The following is a 14806-nucleotide window of genomic DNA, read 5'->3' on the forward strand; positions in this document are numbered from 1 at the left end:
TTTTTCAAACTTGGCAACATTGAGGTATGTGGATTCTGGCTAAGGAATACTAAAGTTGCCAAGTTTGAAAAAGATTGGTGTATAGGTTTGGCAACTTTTGAATCTCTATTATTTTTGTGTACAGGTAGTTCTTGACTTACAACAGTTCATTTAGTGACTGTTCAAACTTACAGTGCTACTGAAAAAAAATGACTTTTGACCGTTTTTCAGTTACAACTATTGCAGCATCCCCACGGTCACATGATCAAAATTCGGATGCTTGGCAACTGACTCATATTTATGACGGCTGCAGTCTCCTGGGGTCCTGTGATCACCTTTTGCCACCTTCTGACAAGCAAAGCCAATGAGGGGATCCAGACCCATTTAACAGCGGTGTCACTAACCTAACATCTGCAGTGACTCACTCAACAACTGTGGCAAGAAAGGTCATAAAATGGGACAACATTCACTTAACAACAGAAATTTTGGGCTCAATTGTGGTCATAAGTCGAGGACTACCTGTACCAGTTATGAATAACAGTTTTATATTTGTCCTCCTTAAAAAAGAGTAATTGCCTGCTTGTTCCCAGGTTTCTGGAAACCAGCATGAAGAGCTGCAGAATGTGCGGAAGCATATACATTCCTGTTTCACCAACATCTCCTGTTTCCTTTTACCTCATCCGGGTTTGAAAGTAGCTACAAATCCCAATTTTGATGGGAAACTCAGAGGTGAGTTCATTGGCATGAGTAAGGAACCAAGCAGCAGAAAAAACTGAGGTAGAATTCATAGCTACCAAGTTGGAGGAGCTCTTATCACAGGCCACTTTGAGGCAGGAGTGTGTGCGTCTATGGCCTGTTTTAGGGATAACTGACCAGTTATGATTGGATGGGACTTCATGTTCTGCAGAAAGGAGAGTTTTTTTCTGCTTAATTAATTATAACCATCTGTCTTTTTTCTTAGATGAGATTTATGCAATGTTTGTTTACTTACATATTAAATTTATATGCCACCCGTCTCATTAGCCAAAGTGACTCTGGGAGCCTTACATTGCCATAAAATTAACAACAATTAACAACAACAACAACCACAACAACAGTAGTAGTAGTAGTAATTGGAAGGGACCTTGGAGGTCATCTAGTCCAACCCCCTGCTCAGGCAGAAAACCCTATACCATTTCAGACAAATGGCTGTCCAGTTTCTTCTTAAAAACTTCCAGTGTTGGAGCATTCACCACTTCTGGAGGCAGATTATTCCACTGATTCATTGTTCTGTCAGGAAACTTCTCCTTAGTTCTAGGCTGCTTCTCTCTTTGGTTAGTTTCCATCTGTTGCTTCTTGTCCTGCCTTCAGGTGCTTTGGGGAATAGCTTGACTCCCTCTTCTTTGTGGCAGCCCCTGAGATATTAAATACAGGCAGTCCTCAACTTACAATTAAGCCCAAAATTATTATTGCTAAGTAAGACAGTTGTTAAGTGAGTTTTGCCCCATTTTATGACCTTTCTTGCCACAATTGTTAAGTGAATCACTGCGGTTGTTAAGTTAGTAACATGGTTGTTAAGCGAATCGAGCTTTCTTGTCAGAAGGTCGCAAAAGGTGGTCACTTGACTCTGGGGACACTGCAACCATCATAAATACATGCCAGTTGCTAAGCATCCAAATTCTCCAATAGTCATAAACGTGAAAAATGATCATAGGTCATTTTTTCAGTGCTGTTGTAACTTGAAAAGGTCATTAAATGAACAGTTGTCAGTTGAGGACTCTGTGAAGGATAAAAACCAAGAGGATAAAAAAATGTCGGGGTAGGTTTTTAATCTCTCAATTGACCAACCATTTCCAGCATAGAGCACCCCCCTATCAGTATTCCAGATCAACTGGAGAAGCCAGGATTTAAAGCACTTCAGGAAGGACTTAAAGGAGGCGGATCTTACCTCTGGTGGCAAGATGTTCCAGAGGCGGGGCCACAGCACAGAAGGCCGATGGGGTCTAAAGGAGGCCTCTTCTGCAGGGGCAAGTGGGATGGGCCAATCCCATTGGGGTGAGCCAGCCCCTCAGATAATTTGTATTCTTCTGATTGCTGTTCTGAGAGAATTTCTCTTTACCTATTCAGATACCTTCAACATTATTAGAGATTATTCCTTAAGGGAAAACTATGACCTCTACACAGAAGAGGAGAACAACACAGCAGTATCATATAGGGACAAGGTTTATTTCATGATTGAATTATGTTTCTGATTGGGCCATTCTAGCTGGCCTCTGGGCTCATGGGCATCAAGCCAGGTTTGGCAAAGGCAGTGAACTCCTTTGGCCTAAGAGACACATTTGTTGATAAATATTTTTCAAGCTAAGGGTTGCAAAGGGGCCAGCCTAGTAATAAAATGACATTATTGCGATAGGGATTTCAACGGTTTTTGGAGGAAAGTTATGTGAGAGTGAATTCGAAATGTTTTATTTTTTATATATATATATATATATATATATATATATATATATATATATATATATATATATATATATATATATATATATATATATATATATATATACACACACATATATACAAATATACATACACACATACACACCCATACACCCACACACATTACTGTCGAACAAACTGCTGGTATTGTTCTCTCCTAATTCCCAATAGAATGTTAAGATGAGCATGGATCAGATAGTTCCAACCCTCCAGGTTTCAAGAATGGTGTGATCCTAACAGTGGTGGCCATCTACAGGTAAAGGTTTGGAGGGTGTAATAGATAGTAGATCATGTCAGAAGGTCCACCATTAACACATTAGTGAGGACAATCCAGACTAGGCAAAAAGAGCATGGTGGCTGGGCTCACCCATTGCATTAGCAATAGCAATAGCAGTTAGACTTATATACTGCCCCATAGTGCTTTACAGCACTGTCTGAGAGATTTACAGTGTCAGCATATTGCCCCCAACAATCTGGGACCTCATTTTACTTACCTTGAAAGGATGGAAGGTTGAGTCTACCTTGAGCCAGTCAGGATCGAACTCCTGGCTGTGGTCAGAGTAAGCCTCCAATACTGCATTCTAATCACTGCACCATCAGGTTCCTAATTAATTAATTAGTTAATCCATGATATGATCTGCTTGGTTTTGGCTGTGCTTGTTGAATCAATTTAGCAGTTTTGGTTTGTGGCTTATGGTTTATTTTGAGCCTAGTCATTGCAGCTTCTTAGCATAGTGTAGTTTAAATCTAGCACAATGTATGAACCCAACCATTCTCACCAATACATTGATGAGCAATTTATCTTCTGATTCTCCAAACTTCTATTATTACGTTGAGCACCCGACCCTGATAAAATTTATCTTCTTCGATCAAATGTAGTAGGCCATCTCTTCTATTGCCATCTTGAGCTTTTCATCCCCTTTTGGTACTATGGAAAAGTTCATATAAATCACATTGTGTTATATCTCCCTTGATGTCTTACTTGCGGATAATAATTAGAAATATGTTGACAGAAAGCGTCCAAAAGATCCACGTCATAAGGCAGTATTTTGGACAATTTAGTATAAAATTCATTATTTTGATTTAGGTACTCAGTTCACTCTGAAGTCTCCTGAGGTCTTGGGGTTTCTAGTGTGTGCATCACAAAAGGCATATCATAAACAAGGGTTCATCTTCCCCTTACAGAAATAGACGGTGATTTCATCAAAAACTTGAAAATCCTGATTCCCTGGCTGTTGAGCCCCAAGAGCCTGGATGTCAAGGAGATCAACGGGAATAAGATCACCTGCCGAGGCCTTGTGGAATATTTTAAGGTGAGCTGAAAATATAAAAGAGCGGGCTTTATGGCTTGGAAATCTCCTTCTGCTAGGGATCAGTGGCTAAGGTCCCGTTGCCGTATTGGGCTCATATAGAAACAGAAAGTAACCTCTGTGGGAGCAGATTTCTCCAGAAACAGTTTAGAGTGTAAAAACACCTTCAGATGTTACTGAACTAGAAGTTTACCATCTCCAGTGCTAGCGATGAGGATTGCTAGGCGTTGCACTTAAATATTATTTAGAAGTCACAGCTTTCCCATTCAGTAACTGGAAAAAAAACCAAAGACTGCATTTTTTAAAGATATATTTGGAATCACTATTAAAGGCATAGCATCCATGACATAGTGGAAGCTGTAGGGTTAATACAGTAATTAATATTATAGCTCTATAAGTCAGAACTTAGAAACACTTTTGACATTTTTTTTACCTAATATTTTATGTGCAGGTTTTAAATGATCTTCCATATCACTTGGAGGTTTTTTTTTAACTTGTCTTTCTCCCAGGCCTACATTAAGATCTACCAAGGAGAAGAGCTCCCTCATCCAAAATCAATGTTGCAGGTAATTCTGGGGGGTTGGGAACATATTGGAAGGAGAAAACATTTTTTGCTATCAATTCCTGTCAATCATGAGAGATGACTTACAGGCGAATCAAGTTGTTTAAAGGTATTGAGATGTTCAGATCCTGCACTTCCCATTAATTTGGAAGGCCAGCAAATTAATGGAATTGAATAGTGTTGGGAGAACATAATTGAGGGCACACTACTATGTGCAAATGGCCAAGAGGTCATAGTGATATCTCTCTTTAGTTAGAAATATGCAAAAACACTCACAATTCAATCCAGCCTTGTTTTCAGAATAAACCATAAACCAGTTTTTTTAATGCTTTGCTAATGTATACGGGTGTACCTGCATGGTTGAAAAACATTGAAACGTATTAATTTTGTTCAAGTATAGCAAAATAATGTTTACTTTCAAAGGAATAAAAAGTAAATGTCACTAAAAGTTATTTAGTGGACAAAGTAAATATTTCTACTTATTGCTTAGCAAGGCATCTTGGTCAAAATCATTTACTATGCCTTTTCCAGGTCTATGCTACATGTTTGTCTTTGGCCCTAAGAAGATAAAAAGTAGAAAGGAGTCCTAAGTATGTCTCTAGACCACTTTTCCTGCCCTAATACCCTCCAGATGTGCAAAATACTAGGTCACAAAGTTTCTCCACGATGGCTGAGAATTCTAGGCATTGTAATTCAGCACTTTGGGCCGATGCTTGGTTGGGAAAGAGTTCTTAGTTCTATAAACAGGCCTTTGAGACTTCCTGTTCCAAACTAATTGGATGACAGCCTTGAACTGAAAGTTGTATGCTGTGGATCAATGTTTCTCAACCTCAGCAATTTCTCAACCCAGCAACATGCTGGCTGGGGAATTCTGGGAGTTGACTTCCACACATCTTAATGTTGCTGAGGTTGAGAAACACTGCTGTAGATGATCCTAATGTTCCTCCATTGCATCTATTGACTGCCATATAACCTCCTTTACTTGCAAAATCCAAATGGCTTCCCTTGTCTCTGTTTTTCTCCCCTTTCTATCAAAATTGCTGAACAGTAAGGAAAAGAGCAGTCCCTGCTGATCATCAGCTCCTTACTGATTAATTGAGAACTAGAGGAGAGATTTTGTGGAAAGTATTTAATTAAACCATATAATAACCTCTTCCCCGGTTAAATGTGCATTCGCTAGGAGAGGAAAAAAGGGGTTGTAGATGGAAAAAGAGAACTGATCGGAGTCAACTCGAAGGAATTTTTACAAGTAATGTTGTTAGCTGCGAAGTCGTGTCCGACTCATCGCGACCCTATGGACAACGTTCCTCCAGGCCTTCCTGTCTTCCACCATCTTCTGGAGTCCATTTAAGCTCACGCCTACTGCTTCAGTGACTCCATCCAGCCACCTCATTCTCTGTCGTCCCCTTCTTCTATTGCCCTCAACCTTTCCCAGTATTAGGCTCTTCTCCAGTGAGTCCTTCCTTCTCATTAGGTGGCCAAAGTATTTGAGTTTTAGCTTCAGGATCTGGCCTTCTAAAGAGCAGTCAGGGTTGATCTCCTCTAGGACTGACCGGTTTGATCGCCTTGCAGTCCAAGGGACTCGCAGGAGTCTTCTCCAGCACCATAGTTCAAAGGCCTCAATTCTTTGGCGCTCAGCCTTTCTTATGGTCCAACTTTCACTGCCATACATTGCAACTGGGAAGACCATAGCCTTGACTATACGCACTTTTGTTGACAGGGTGATGTCTCTACTTTTTAGTGTGCTGTCTAGATTTGCCATGGCTTTCCTCCCGAGGAGCAAGCGTCTTTTAATTTCTTGGCTGCAGTCCCCATCTGCAGTGTCAGCTAAAGACCTACAGAAATCTTTGGCACATGCTAACATTTTTGTTGACACATCTACAATAAGGAAAACATTAAACATATTTGTGTACTATTCTGTTGGGTGCTTATTTACATAAGGTTTAGATTTATATCCCTGCATTTCCTACCAAGAATTCAAGGCAATGTGCAAAGCATTTCTTCCAAAACAACCCTTTTTTTTTCTTGTGCTGAGAATGATTCACCCAAAACCATCCAGTGGTTGACATGGTTTGCTTGATCCTGACTTTGAGCTTCCCTGATGCTTTAGGCCAAAAAGCCTCGTTGCTTGCAATTAATAAACTCACAGAATTCTCTGAACTATTATTGTCAGTGGCCTCCTGTTTCCACATCAACATTTTTTTCTCTTCGTCCCTATTCCCCCTTCTGCCTTTACAGGCCACTGCGGAAGCAAACAATCTGGCTGCTGTTGCCACTGCAAAAGATACTTACAACAAACGAATGGAAGAGGTAAGACTCAGATTCTGTCCATCACCTTTCTAAGGAGTCCATGTAAAGCCGTGGGTGGTCCTGTGTCTTCTGAAAAGCAATGTAGTTCCAAAAATATGTCTTTTGGATCTCAGAGGAACGTCTTTCAGCTTTCCTGCCCCCAGACATCATTTGACATTGCTGCACTCTTGGTCACCCTGTCCCCAAACGTCATCTGAAATCTTGTGAATTGATGATATTGTTGCAAGATTTTCACCATTTCAATCATGCTTTTCTTTTTAAAAATATGTATTTTAATGGAATTGGCATAAGGAACCACTGACCCTGCAGTACTAACTCCTGATTTGTATTATAAAATATATCATACATGACTAATATGATTAAGAAAACACAATCAGATAATCTGTGATTACCTGTACTGAAATATTTTATCCCACTAAAAATGTTGAACAACCTGTTGCAACTCATTTCACGTTAGATAATCTGCTTTGTCAGAAGTACTGTATCCATTTCCAAATCCTGCATTTTAAGAAGGTTTCAGAGAGAGTAGAACAAGTCAGACAAGGACAGAAAAGATGATCAGAGCAGTAGAAACTTAAATCTTATGAAAAAAGATTTAAAGAACTGGGGATCTTAAATCATGATAGTATCCAAAATGAGAGATTCCACGGATTGTATCTAAAAGGATGTCAAGCACATCAAGACTTGTTCCAAGGGAAAGACCTACCCTTTAAATGTTAAAGGGCCAACAGTGGAACTAGTTATTCAAAATTTCCCTTTACTTGATGGAATCAAGTAGAGACTAAATAGCCACTTATTGGGGATCTTTTAATTGCAATTCCTGTACCTAGTTACATGTGAATAAGCCAGCTTTCTCAGCCTGATGAATTTAATTCAAATTCCCAACTAGTATACAGTTGCAAGAAAAAGTATGTGAACCCTTTGGGATTACGTGGAGTTTTGCATGAATTGGCCATAAAATGCGTTCTAAACGTAATGTAAGTCACAACAATAGAAAAACACAGTCTGCTTAAAATAATACTACACAAACATTAGCTGTTGTCATGTTTTAATTGAACATAAGATGGAAACATTCACAGTGCAGGGTGGAAAAAGTATGTGAACCCCTAGCCTAATGACTTCTCCAAGAGCTAATTGGAGCCAGGAGTGAGCCAACCTTGACTCCAATCAGTGTGATGATATTGGATGTGTTGCTGACAGCTGTCCTGCCCTTTAAAAACACACACCTGTTTTGGGTTTACTGGTCTCAAGAAGCACCGTCTGATGTGAAGCATGCCTCGCAGAAAAGAGCTCTCAGAAGACCTACAAGCAAGAATTGTTGACTTGCATGAAGCTGGAAAGGGTTACAAAAGTATCTCCAAAAGCCTTGATGTTCATGTGTCCACGGTAAGACAGACTGTCTACAAATGGAGAAAGTTTAGCATTGTTGCTACTCTCCCTAGGCGTGGTCGTCCTGTAAAAATGACTGCAAGAGCACAGCGCATAATGCTTAATGAGGTAAAGAATCCTAGAGTGCCAGCTAAAGACCTACAGAAATCTCTGGCACATGCTAACATTTTTGTTGACACATCTACAATAAGGAAAACATTAAACAAGAATGGAGTACATGGGAGGACACCACGGAGGAAGCCATTGCTGTCCAAAAAAATATTGCAGCACGTTTGAAATTTGCAAAAGAGCACCTGGATGTTCCACAGCACTACTGGCAAAATATACTGTGGACAGATGAAACCAAAATTGAGTTGTTTGGGAAAAACACACAACACTATGTGTGGAGGAAAAAAAGGCACAGCACACCATCAAAACCTCATCCCCACTGTAAAACATGGCGGAGGGAGCATCATGGTTTGGGGCTGCTTTGCTGCCTCAGGGCCTGGTCGGATTGTTGTCATTGATGGGAAAATGAATTCCAGAGTTTATCAGGACATTTTGCAGGAAAACGTACGACCATCTGTCCGCCAACTGAAGCTCCGCAGAGGATGGGTGATGCAACAGGACAATGACCCAAGCATACAAGTAATTCAACAAAACAATGGCTTCAACAGAACAGAATACGCCTTCAGGAGTGGCCCAGAGTCCTGACCTCAACCCGATTGAAATGCTGTGGCATGACCTTAAGAGAGCGATTCACACCAGACATCCCAAGAATATTGCTACACTGAAACAGTTTTGTGAAGAGGAGTGGTCCAAAATTACTCCAGATCATTGTGCAGGTCTGATCTGCAACTACAGGAAACGTTTGGTTGAGGTTATTGCTGCCAAAGGAGGGTCAACCAGTTATTAAGTCCAAAGGTTCATATACTTTTTCCACCCTGCACTGTGAATGTTTCCATCTTATGTTCAATTAAAACATGACAACAGCTAATGTTTGTGTAGTATTATTTTAAGCAGACTGTGTTTTTCTATTGTTGTGACTTACATGACGTTTAGAGCACATTTTATGGCCAATTCATGCAAAACTCTACGTAATCCCAAAGGGTTCACATACTTTTTCTTGCAACTGTAGGTTTTTTCATACTGTCTAGGAATTCTGGGAATTCAAATCTTAACAAATCTGGTGGATGCCACATTTCTTTGGTCAGGGGCTTACCCTGTAGGGTTTTTTAAAAAATGTTTTACTTGCTTGTTTCAGGTGTGTGGAGGTGACAAACCTTTTCTTGCCCCCAGTGACCTTCAGAATAAACACCTGGAGCTCAAGGAAGAGGCAGTGCGGCAATTCCGCGGTGTGAAAAAGATGGGGGGTGAAGAATTCAGCCGTCGCTACCTCCAGCAATTGGAGGCAGAAATTGATGAGCTCTATGTCCAGTATATCAAGCACAATGACAGCAAGAACATCTTCCATGCTGCTCGCACCCCAGCCACCCTGTTTGTCGTCATCTTCATCACTTACGTCATTGCTGGTGTCACAGGATTCATTGGATTGGACATCATAGCCAGTCTCTGCAATATGATCATGGGGCTAACTCTGATCACCCTTTGCACATGGGCATACATCAGATACTCCGGGGAGTACAGGGAGCTGGGGGCCGTCATAGACCAAGTGGCAGCAGCACTCTGGGACCAGGTAAGAACTCACTAACCTTTCTTGAGACTTGCACTGGCATTCCTATCAAGCCTCTAGTGTCCATTAGATGAAGGTAAGAAAAGGGTCCAAAATGAACCGTTAAAGACTTCACAAGTTTGAAAACTCTGCAACAATGAATAGCTTCTCTACAAAACCAGAGGGAATGAGAAAGAAGAAAAAGACAGATGATTTTTCTCTTGTGCAAAGCAATATTTTATTTATTTATTTCATTAAATGTATGCCATCCAACTCCCAATGACACTAGGCATGCAGAACACCACCTCAAAGCTGCCTACTGCCTCCAAAATCTGTGCAACTTTGAACTAATATTTCAAGTAGTAATAATACGTGACTGAGCCTTTTCTGATCTGGAGTCTTCAAATGTTGCTGGCCTTCAGTTCCCTTACTTAGCCACACTAAATGGGAATGATGGAAACTGAAATCGAACATTCTGGGTGGACCGCTGTTTGGAGAAACCAATAAAGGAAAGTATTTGTAGCTCAGGACTGAAATGAGGGGATCTTTAGTGCTCTCTGAGCTTGGTTGGTTTCTTGCAATTGTTTCACTACCCAAACTAGGTATATCATCAGTGCTAGTAAGGAGTGGAGTTTGCTTTCAGTGACCTCTCAGTTTAGAGAAGGTTTGCTGTGCAAAAGGAAGTAGGCTTTTACATCACAGGAAATAGTTGCACAAAGAGTTTACTTAAAAAAAGTTATATATATCTATGAAGGAGATTTAGAGGGCTGAAAATCACTAGTAGGCATCTTAACAGTAATGAGAAGATCAAAGTCAAATGAGGACCCAGATTGTTGGGGGCAATAAGCTGACTTTGTAATAATAATGCCTCTTGGGGTGTGTGTGAAAGCCCTAATAAGCAGGCATATATGAAGGCTACTGCTAAGCTTGTAAGCCGCCCTGAGTCTTCGGAGAAGGGCGGGATATAAATGGAATTAAAATAAATAAATAAATAAATATAAATGGAATTAAAATAAAAAATAAAATAAAAGTAATGTTTACTCTCTTGACTTCTCCAGATAAGATTTAGAAAGCTCTAGAGCCGTGTTTCTCAACCTTGGCAACTTTAAGATGGGTGGACTTCAACTGTCAGAATTCCCCAGCCAGCCATCTTAAAGTTGCCATGATTGAGAAACACTGTCCTAGAGAGGCTATTAGTCAATATGAAGAGAATTGGAGGGAAGATTAGTGTTCCCCAATGGATTTATGCGCTAGATGTGAGAACACAGAAAATAGCCATAGAAGGCTCTGGTTATCTTTTCAGTAATTAAGGTAAAAGAGATTTAAAAGCAAATAAATAAATAAAATAAATAAATAAATAAATAAATAAACCTTTATTGTCAAAGTACAACATGTGTACATCGAGATTAGCTGAGCCTCCCCCCGTGCTCTCTCCCCCCAACACACAGTGACAACAAACCCTCCATCCCACCACACTATGTGAACCAACTACACCACACACCGGTCTCCCAAGTCAATTCTGCATAAGATTATGTCCCACTTAAAAGCCTAACAGCCCACGGATAAAAGCTATTTTTCAGCCTGTTGGTACGGCTGGCTATATTCCTATATCTCCTACCGGATGGTAGGAGAGTAAAGAGATACCGTCCAGGGTGTGAGTCATCCCTGAGAATCTTCCTCACTCTTCCAAGGCAACGAGCCCTGGCGATGTCATCCAGTGGTGTCAGGGGACAGCCCACAATGTCTTGTGCTGTGCTCACTACCCTCTGTAATACTTTCCTATCCGCGGCTGTCAGACCAGCATACCAAACCACAATACCATACGAGAGGACGCTCTCTATAGTAGACCGGTAAAAGAGGGTCATTAGCTGTTGTTCTACCCTGTTCTTCCGCAAGATCCTAAGAAAGTGAAGCCTCTGTTGGGCCTTTCTAGCCACCTGGGTTGTGTTAACTTTCCAGGTCAGATCTTCACAGAGGTAGACTCCCAGAAATTTAAAGGAGGAAACTCTCTCTACACAGTCCTCCCCGATGTAAAGTGGGGCAGGTTCCTCCTTTTTTCTCCGGAAGTCTAACACCATCTCTTTCGTCTTGCCGATGTTTAGGTGCAAGTTGTTGTTACTACACCATATGGATAGTTTTTGTACCTCCGCCCTATATGCTGTCTCATCCCCATATCTGATCAGAAAATCCTTAACAAATTCCATATGGTACTAAAGCAGAGGCACATAAATAGAAGGCAGGAAGCCTTGACATTTTCTTCTTGTGAGGACCAGTGTTATAGTGTCTGTTTTTCAGCTGGGCCCTCTCCTGTAACCTGAATTGGCCAAGTTGCTTTGAGAGTAATTGAGATTGGTTTAAAAATCACTCCCAATTTGATGGTGTTGAAAGGTGAATTATAATGGAACATCTTTTAAAAAACAACTGTATAGTACATGCATGAATTTGGATTGTGTCCAGATTCATCCCTAAGATGACCCTGCTAAAATGTGTCTGGGTAAATAAGCAAGGGTGACAGAGGGTGCCCACAGTTACTTGATGGCTATAGCAAAAGGTGTTCTAATCCAACAGGTTGAGGAAGGTTTGTTTAGATTATGTTATTGTGTTGAACTATCTATGCATAATGCACTTTAGTAGAAGTCTTGTCTTCAGTTCTTAGGTTTATCTGTTTATATGGTTTATATATTATTTTCCAGGCAAAAATCATGAAAATCATGTATTTAATAATCTGAACTCTCTCCCTGTATTGATGGTTCAAGAGACCCCAAAAGAAATAAAAGAATAAACAGCAAAAATATAGAACTGTAAATATATAGAATTGATATTAAAATAATTAAGTCAATACATAATTTAAATCTAGAAAGGCGGCGTTGCTAATAGATAGCTTTTGACTGGGTGAACTCATGGCTGGAAAAATGAGACAACTTTATAGGTTGTTAGCAAGAGGAACAGAAAGCAGAATAAATTGAATGGACCTTCTCCGGTTTGCTTCAAGATACAATAGGAACGGGTATATAAATGCAAGGACACCTTGTGTTCTTTCTCTCACCTTGGTTTTTTTCTTTCTTTTTGCAACTGCCTTTTCTGCAGGGCAACACAAATGAGGTAAGCCAACTTATTTTTATGCAAAAGCAATTCCTTCTCTACCAGTGTACATATATGAATGACTGTGCATTTGGGTGTTTATACTAATTTTAAAATCTTTCCCACCATAGGCTGAAATTGGGAAGACAGCTGCAGAATTTGACTGATTGCCTCATTTTGGAATTCAGATCAGAGACCAAAAACCTGCTTAATATGGCTCTCAGGCATACTGCACAGCCCATTGTTACAAGCAGATTGTAACAGCAGAACAAGTAGGAGAAGGGCCCTGTGTATCCATTAAATCTGCTGCTCTTCCCAGTAATGTTTGCTGGGAAAGGATCCAGGTCTCTTATGCTAGAGGAAGCAAGGTCAGCTCTCTAGAGAATGCCATCCCTGAAATAACTTAAAACATCAATTCCTCTGGCAAAAAGCAGAGTTCTACAGCCAGTGGAATACATGTAGTGGAACTGAGGAATTTGCACTGTGTTTTCATGTTTCACCTAAATTCTATCAGTAATTGAAAAGACAAGGCATAAGCTTGAGATAAAATGAAAAGGATTGGATACATGAAGCATGTCTGTTTAGGAGTAGTCCACGAGAAGAATAGTTGAAAACTTTTTCCCTCTTCTTTTATGTTTTGGTTTTCAGGCTTTGTACAAACTTTACAGCGCAGCTGCCACACACAGACATTTGTACCACCATGCTTTCCCTACAGCTCAGAAGATGGAACCCAAGGAAGAGACAGAGAAGAAGAGTATGTAATCCATATGCTTTCCACAGAGGTGCAAGAAATACATCATTAAACCTGTTAATCACTTCTGCATCCATATACCAATCTCTGGCCCTCCTCAAAAATGGAAGATGGAGAAAAATGATAACTCATTCACATACACCAATGGCTTAAGTGTGGCTGCTTTAATTTGGACAATGCCCTGCTTGAGAGTGGATGAATTGGCATGACTGTCATTTTCTTTTTAAAAAGGAGGCAGTGACTTAATTTTGCTGCAGACTCAGTACTCTTTGGTTCTCTAGAAAATGCTGTTACTTTCAGATCTTTTTAAGAGCATAAGAAGGCCAGAGCCAGAGGAAGTGTTCTTTCTCCTTTTACACCAGATTTTTTCCTCACAGCTGAGCCATGTCATCCCAAACAGCAAGAATGGGATATAGCAGCAGTGCAGTGGATGATCATACACACAACTGCTTGTGTGGGCTTCTCTGAATCTAAGCCCCTTGAGTCATTAAGACCACCTTAAGGCTTTCTAGAGGAGAAAAAAAATAAGAGTCTCTTTAGAGTCAAACTCAACTCCTGGTAACTTCATGGACACATCCATGCAGTTTGATGAAAAGAAGTATGCAAATTAAACCTTTGTGTGTACTTGGAGGATGTTGTGAGCAAACCTCATGAATATAAGTAATGGTCTGGCTGTGAACTGTACACTTATTTAAGTGGGGTTATCCTAATATTCTCCAATGTACACATAAAGGTTTTGATATGCACTTTTCTTCATCCAGCTTATTCACTTGCCTTCTCTGAAGCTGCAGAAATTTCTTTTGCTATGATATGTTAAAGAGATGGAAAAGCCTTTTTTAACATGTCTTTGAAAATTCCACTGTATATATATTTGTTTAGTGCATAAAGAGTGTTCCTAGTTTTTATTATGTTATTGTTGATTAAAGGTTTGTTCCTAAGACAATTACCGTAGCTATCTGTTGTTTTATTAATTTCTGAATACTCAAGCAGAAACTTCCCTGTCTCGCACTAAATACAAGAATTTACACTGCATCTGTTTCACTTGCAAGAGTTGTAATTCTGCTTTCCTTAACAGCAGCCTCTTTCGGGGAAAAGTCTGTACAAATTCTTTTAAAGAACAATCAAAATTGGATTGTGTAGGGTTCAATTTTTATAGGGTGAATTTAAGATTAATTCTAGTTAGATTTTTGCAGATCAGTATGTTACACAAACACAAACTCAGACTATGAGGCAAGCTTATGAAACATGGCTTGTATGAATCCAGAAAATGAATAAATTCAGTAATCCGGCTAAGCATA

General features: G+C 40.0%; 1 protein-coding gene across 2 annotated transcripts in view; it reads left to right on the forward strand.

The window, feature by feature from the left end:
- ATL1 (atlastin GTPase 1) overlaps positions 1 to 14440 on the forward strand; it is a 41423-nt gene extending 26983 nt beyond the window's left edge. Inside the window, exons 8-14 of one of the 2 annotated variants that reach the window (XM_083349757.1) lie at positions 570 to 708; positions 3640 to 3767; positions 4274 to 4330; positions 6565 to 6636; positions 9269 to 9700; positions 12764 to 12778; positions 13406 to 14440. In XM_083349757.1, the coding sequence (XP_083205883.1) occupies positions 570 to 708; positions 3640 to 3767; positions 4274 to 4330; positions 6565 to 6636; positions 9269 to 9700; positions 12764 to 12778; positions 13406 to 13519 (957 nt within the window). In that variant the 3' untranslated portion in view covers positions 13520 to 14440. The remainder of the gene's footprint in view (positions 1 to 569; positions 709 to 3639; positions 3768 to 4273; positions 4331 to 6564; positions 6637 to 9268; positions 9701 to 12763; positions 12779 to 13405) is intronic. The other variant, XM_083349758.1, reaches the window with a different exon arrangement.
- The last annotated feature ends 366 nt before the right edge of the window (positions 14441 to 14806 follow it).

This window comes from Vipera ursinii (genome assembly GCF_947247035.1).
Source record: "Vipera ursinii genome assembly, chromosome: 1".
NCBI classification, from domain to species: Eukaryota; Metazoa; Chordata; class Lepidosauria; order Squamata; family Viperidae; genus Vipera; species Vipera ursinii.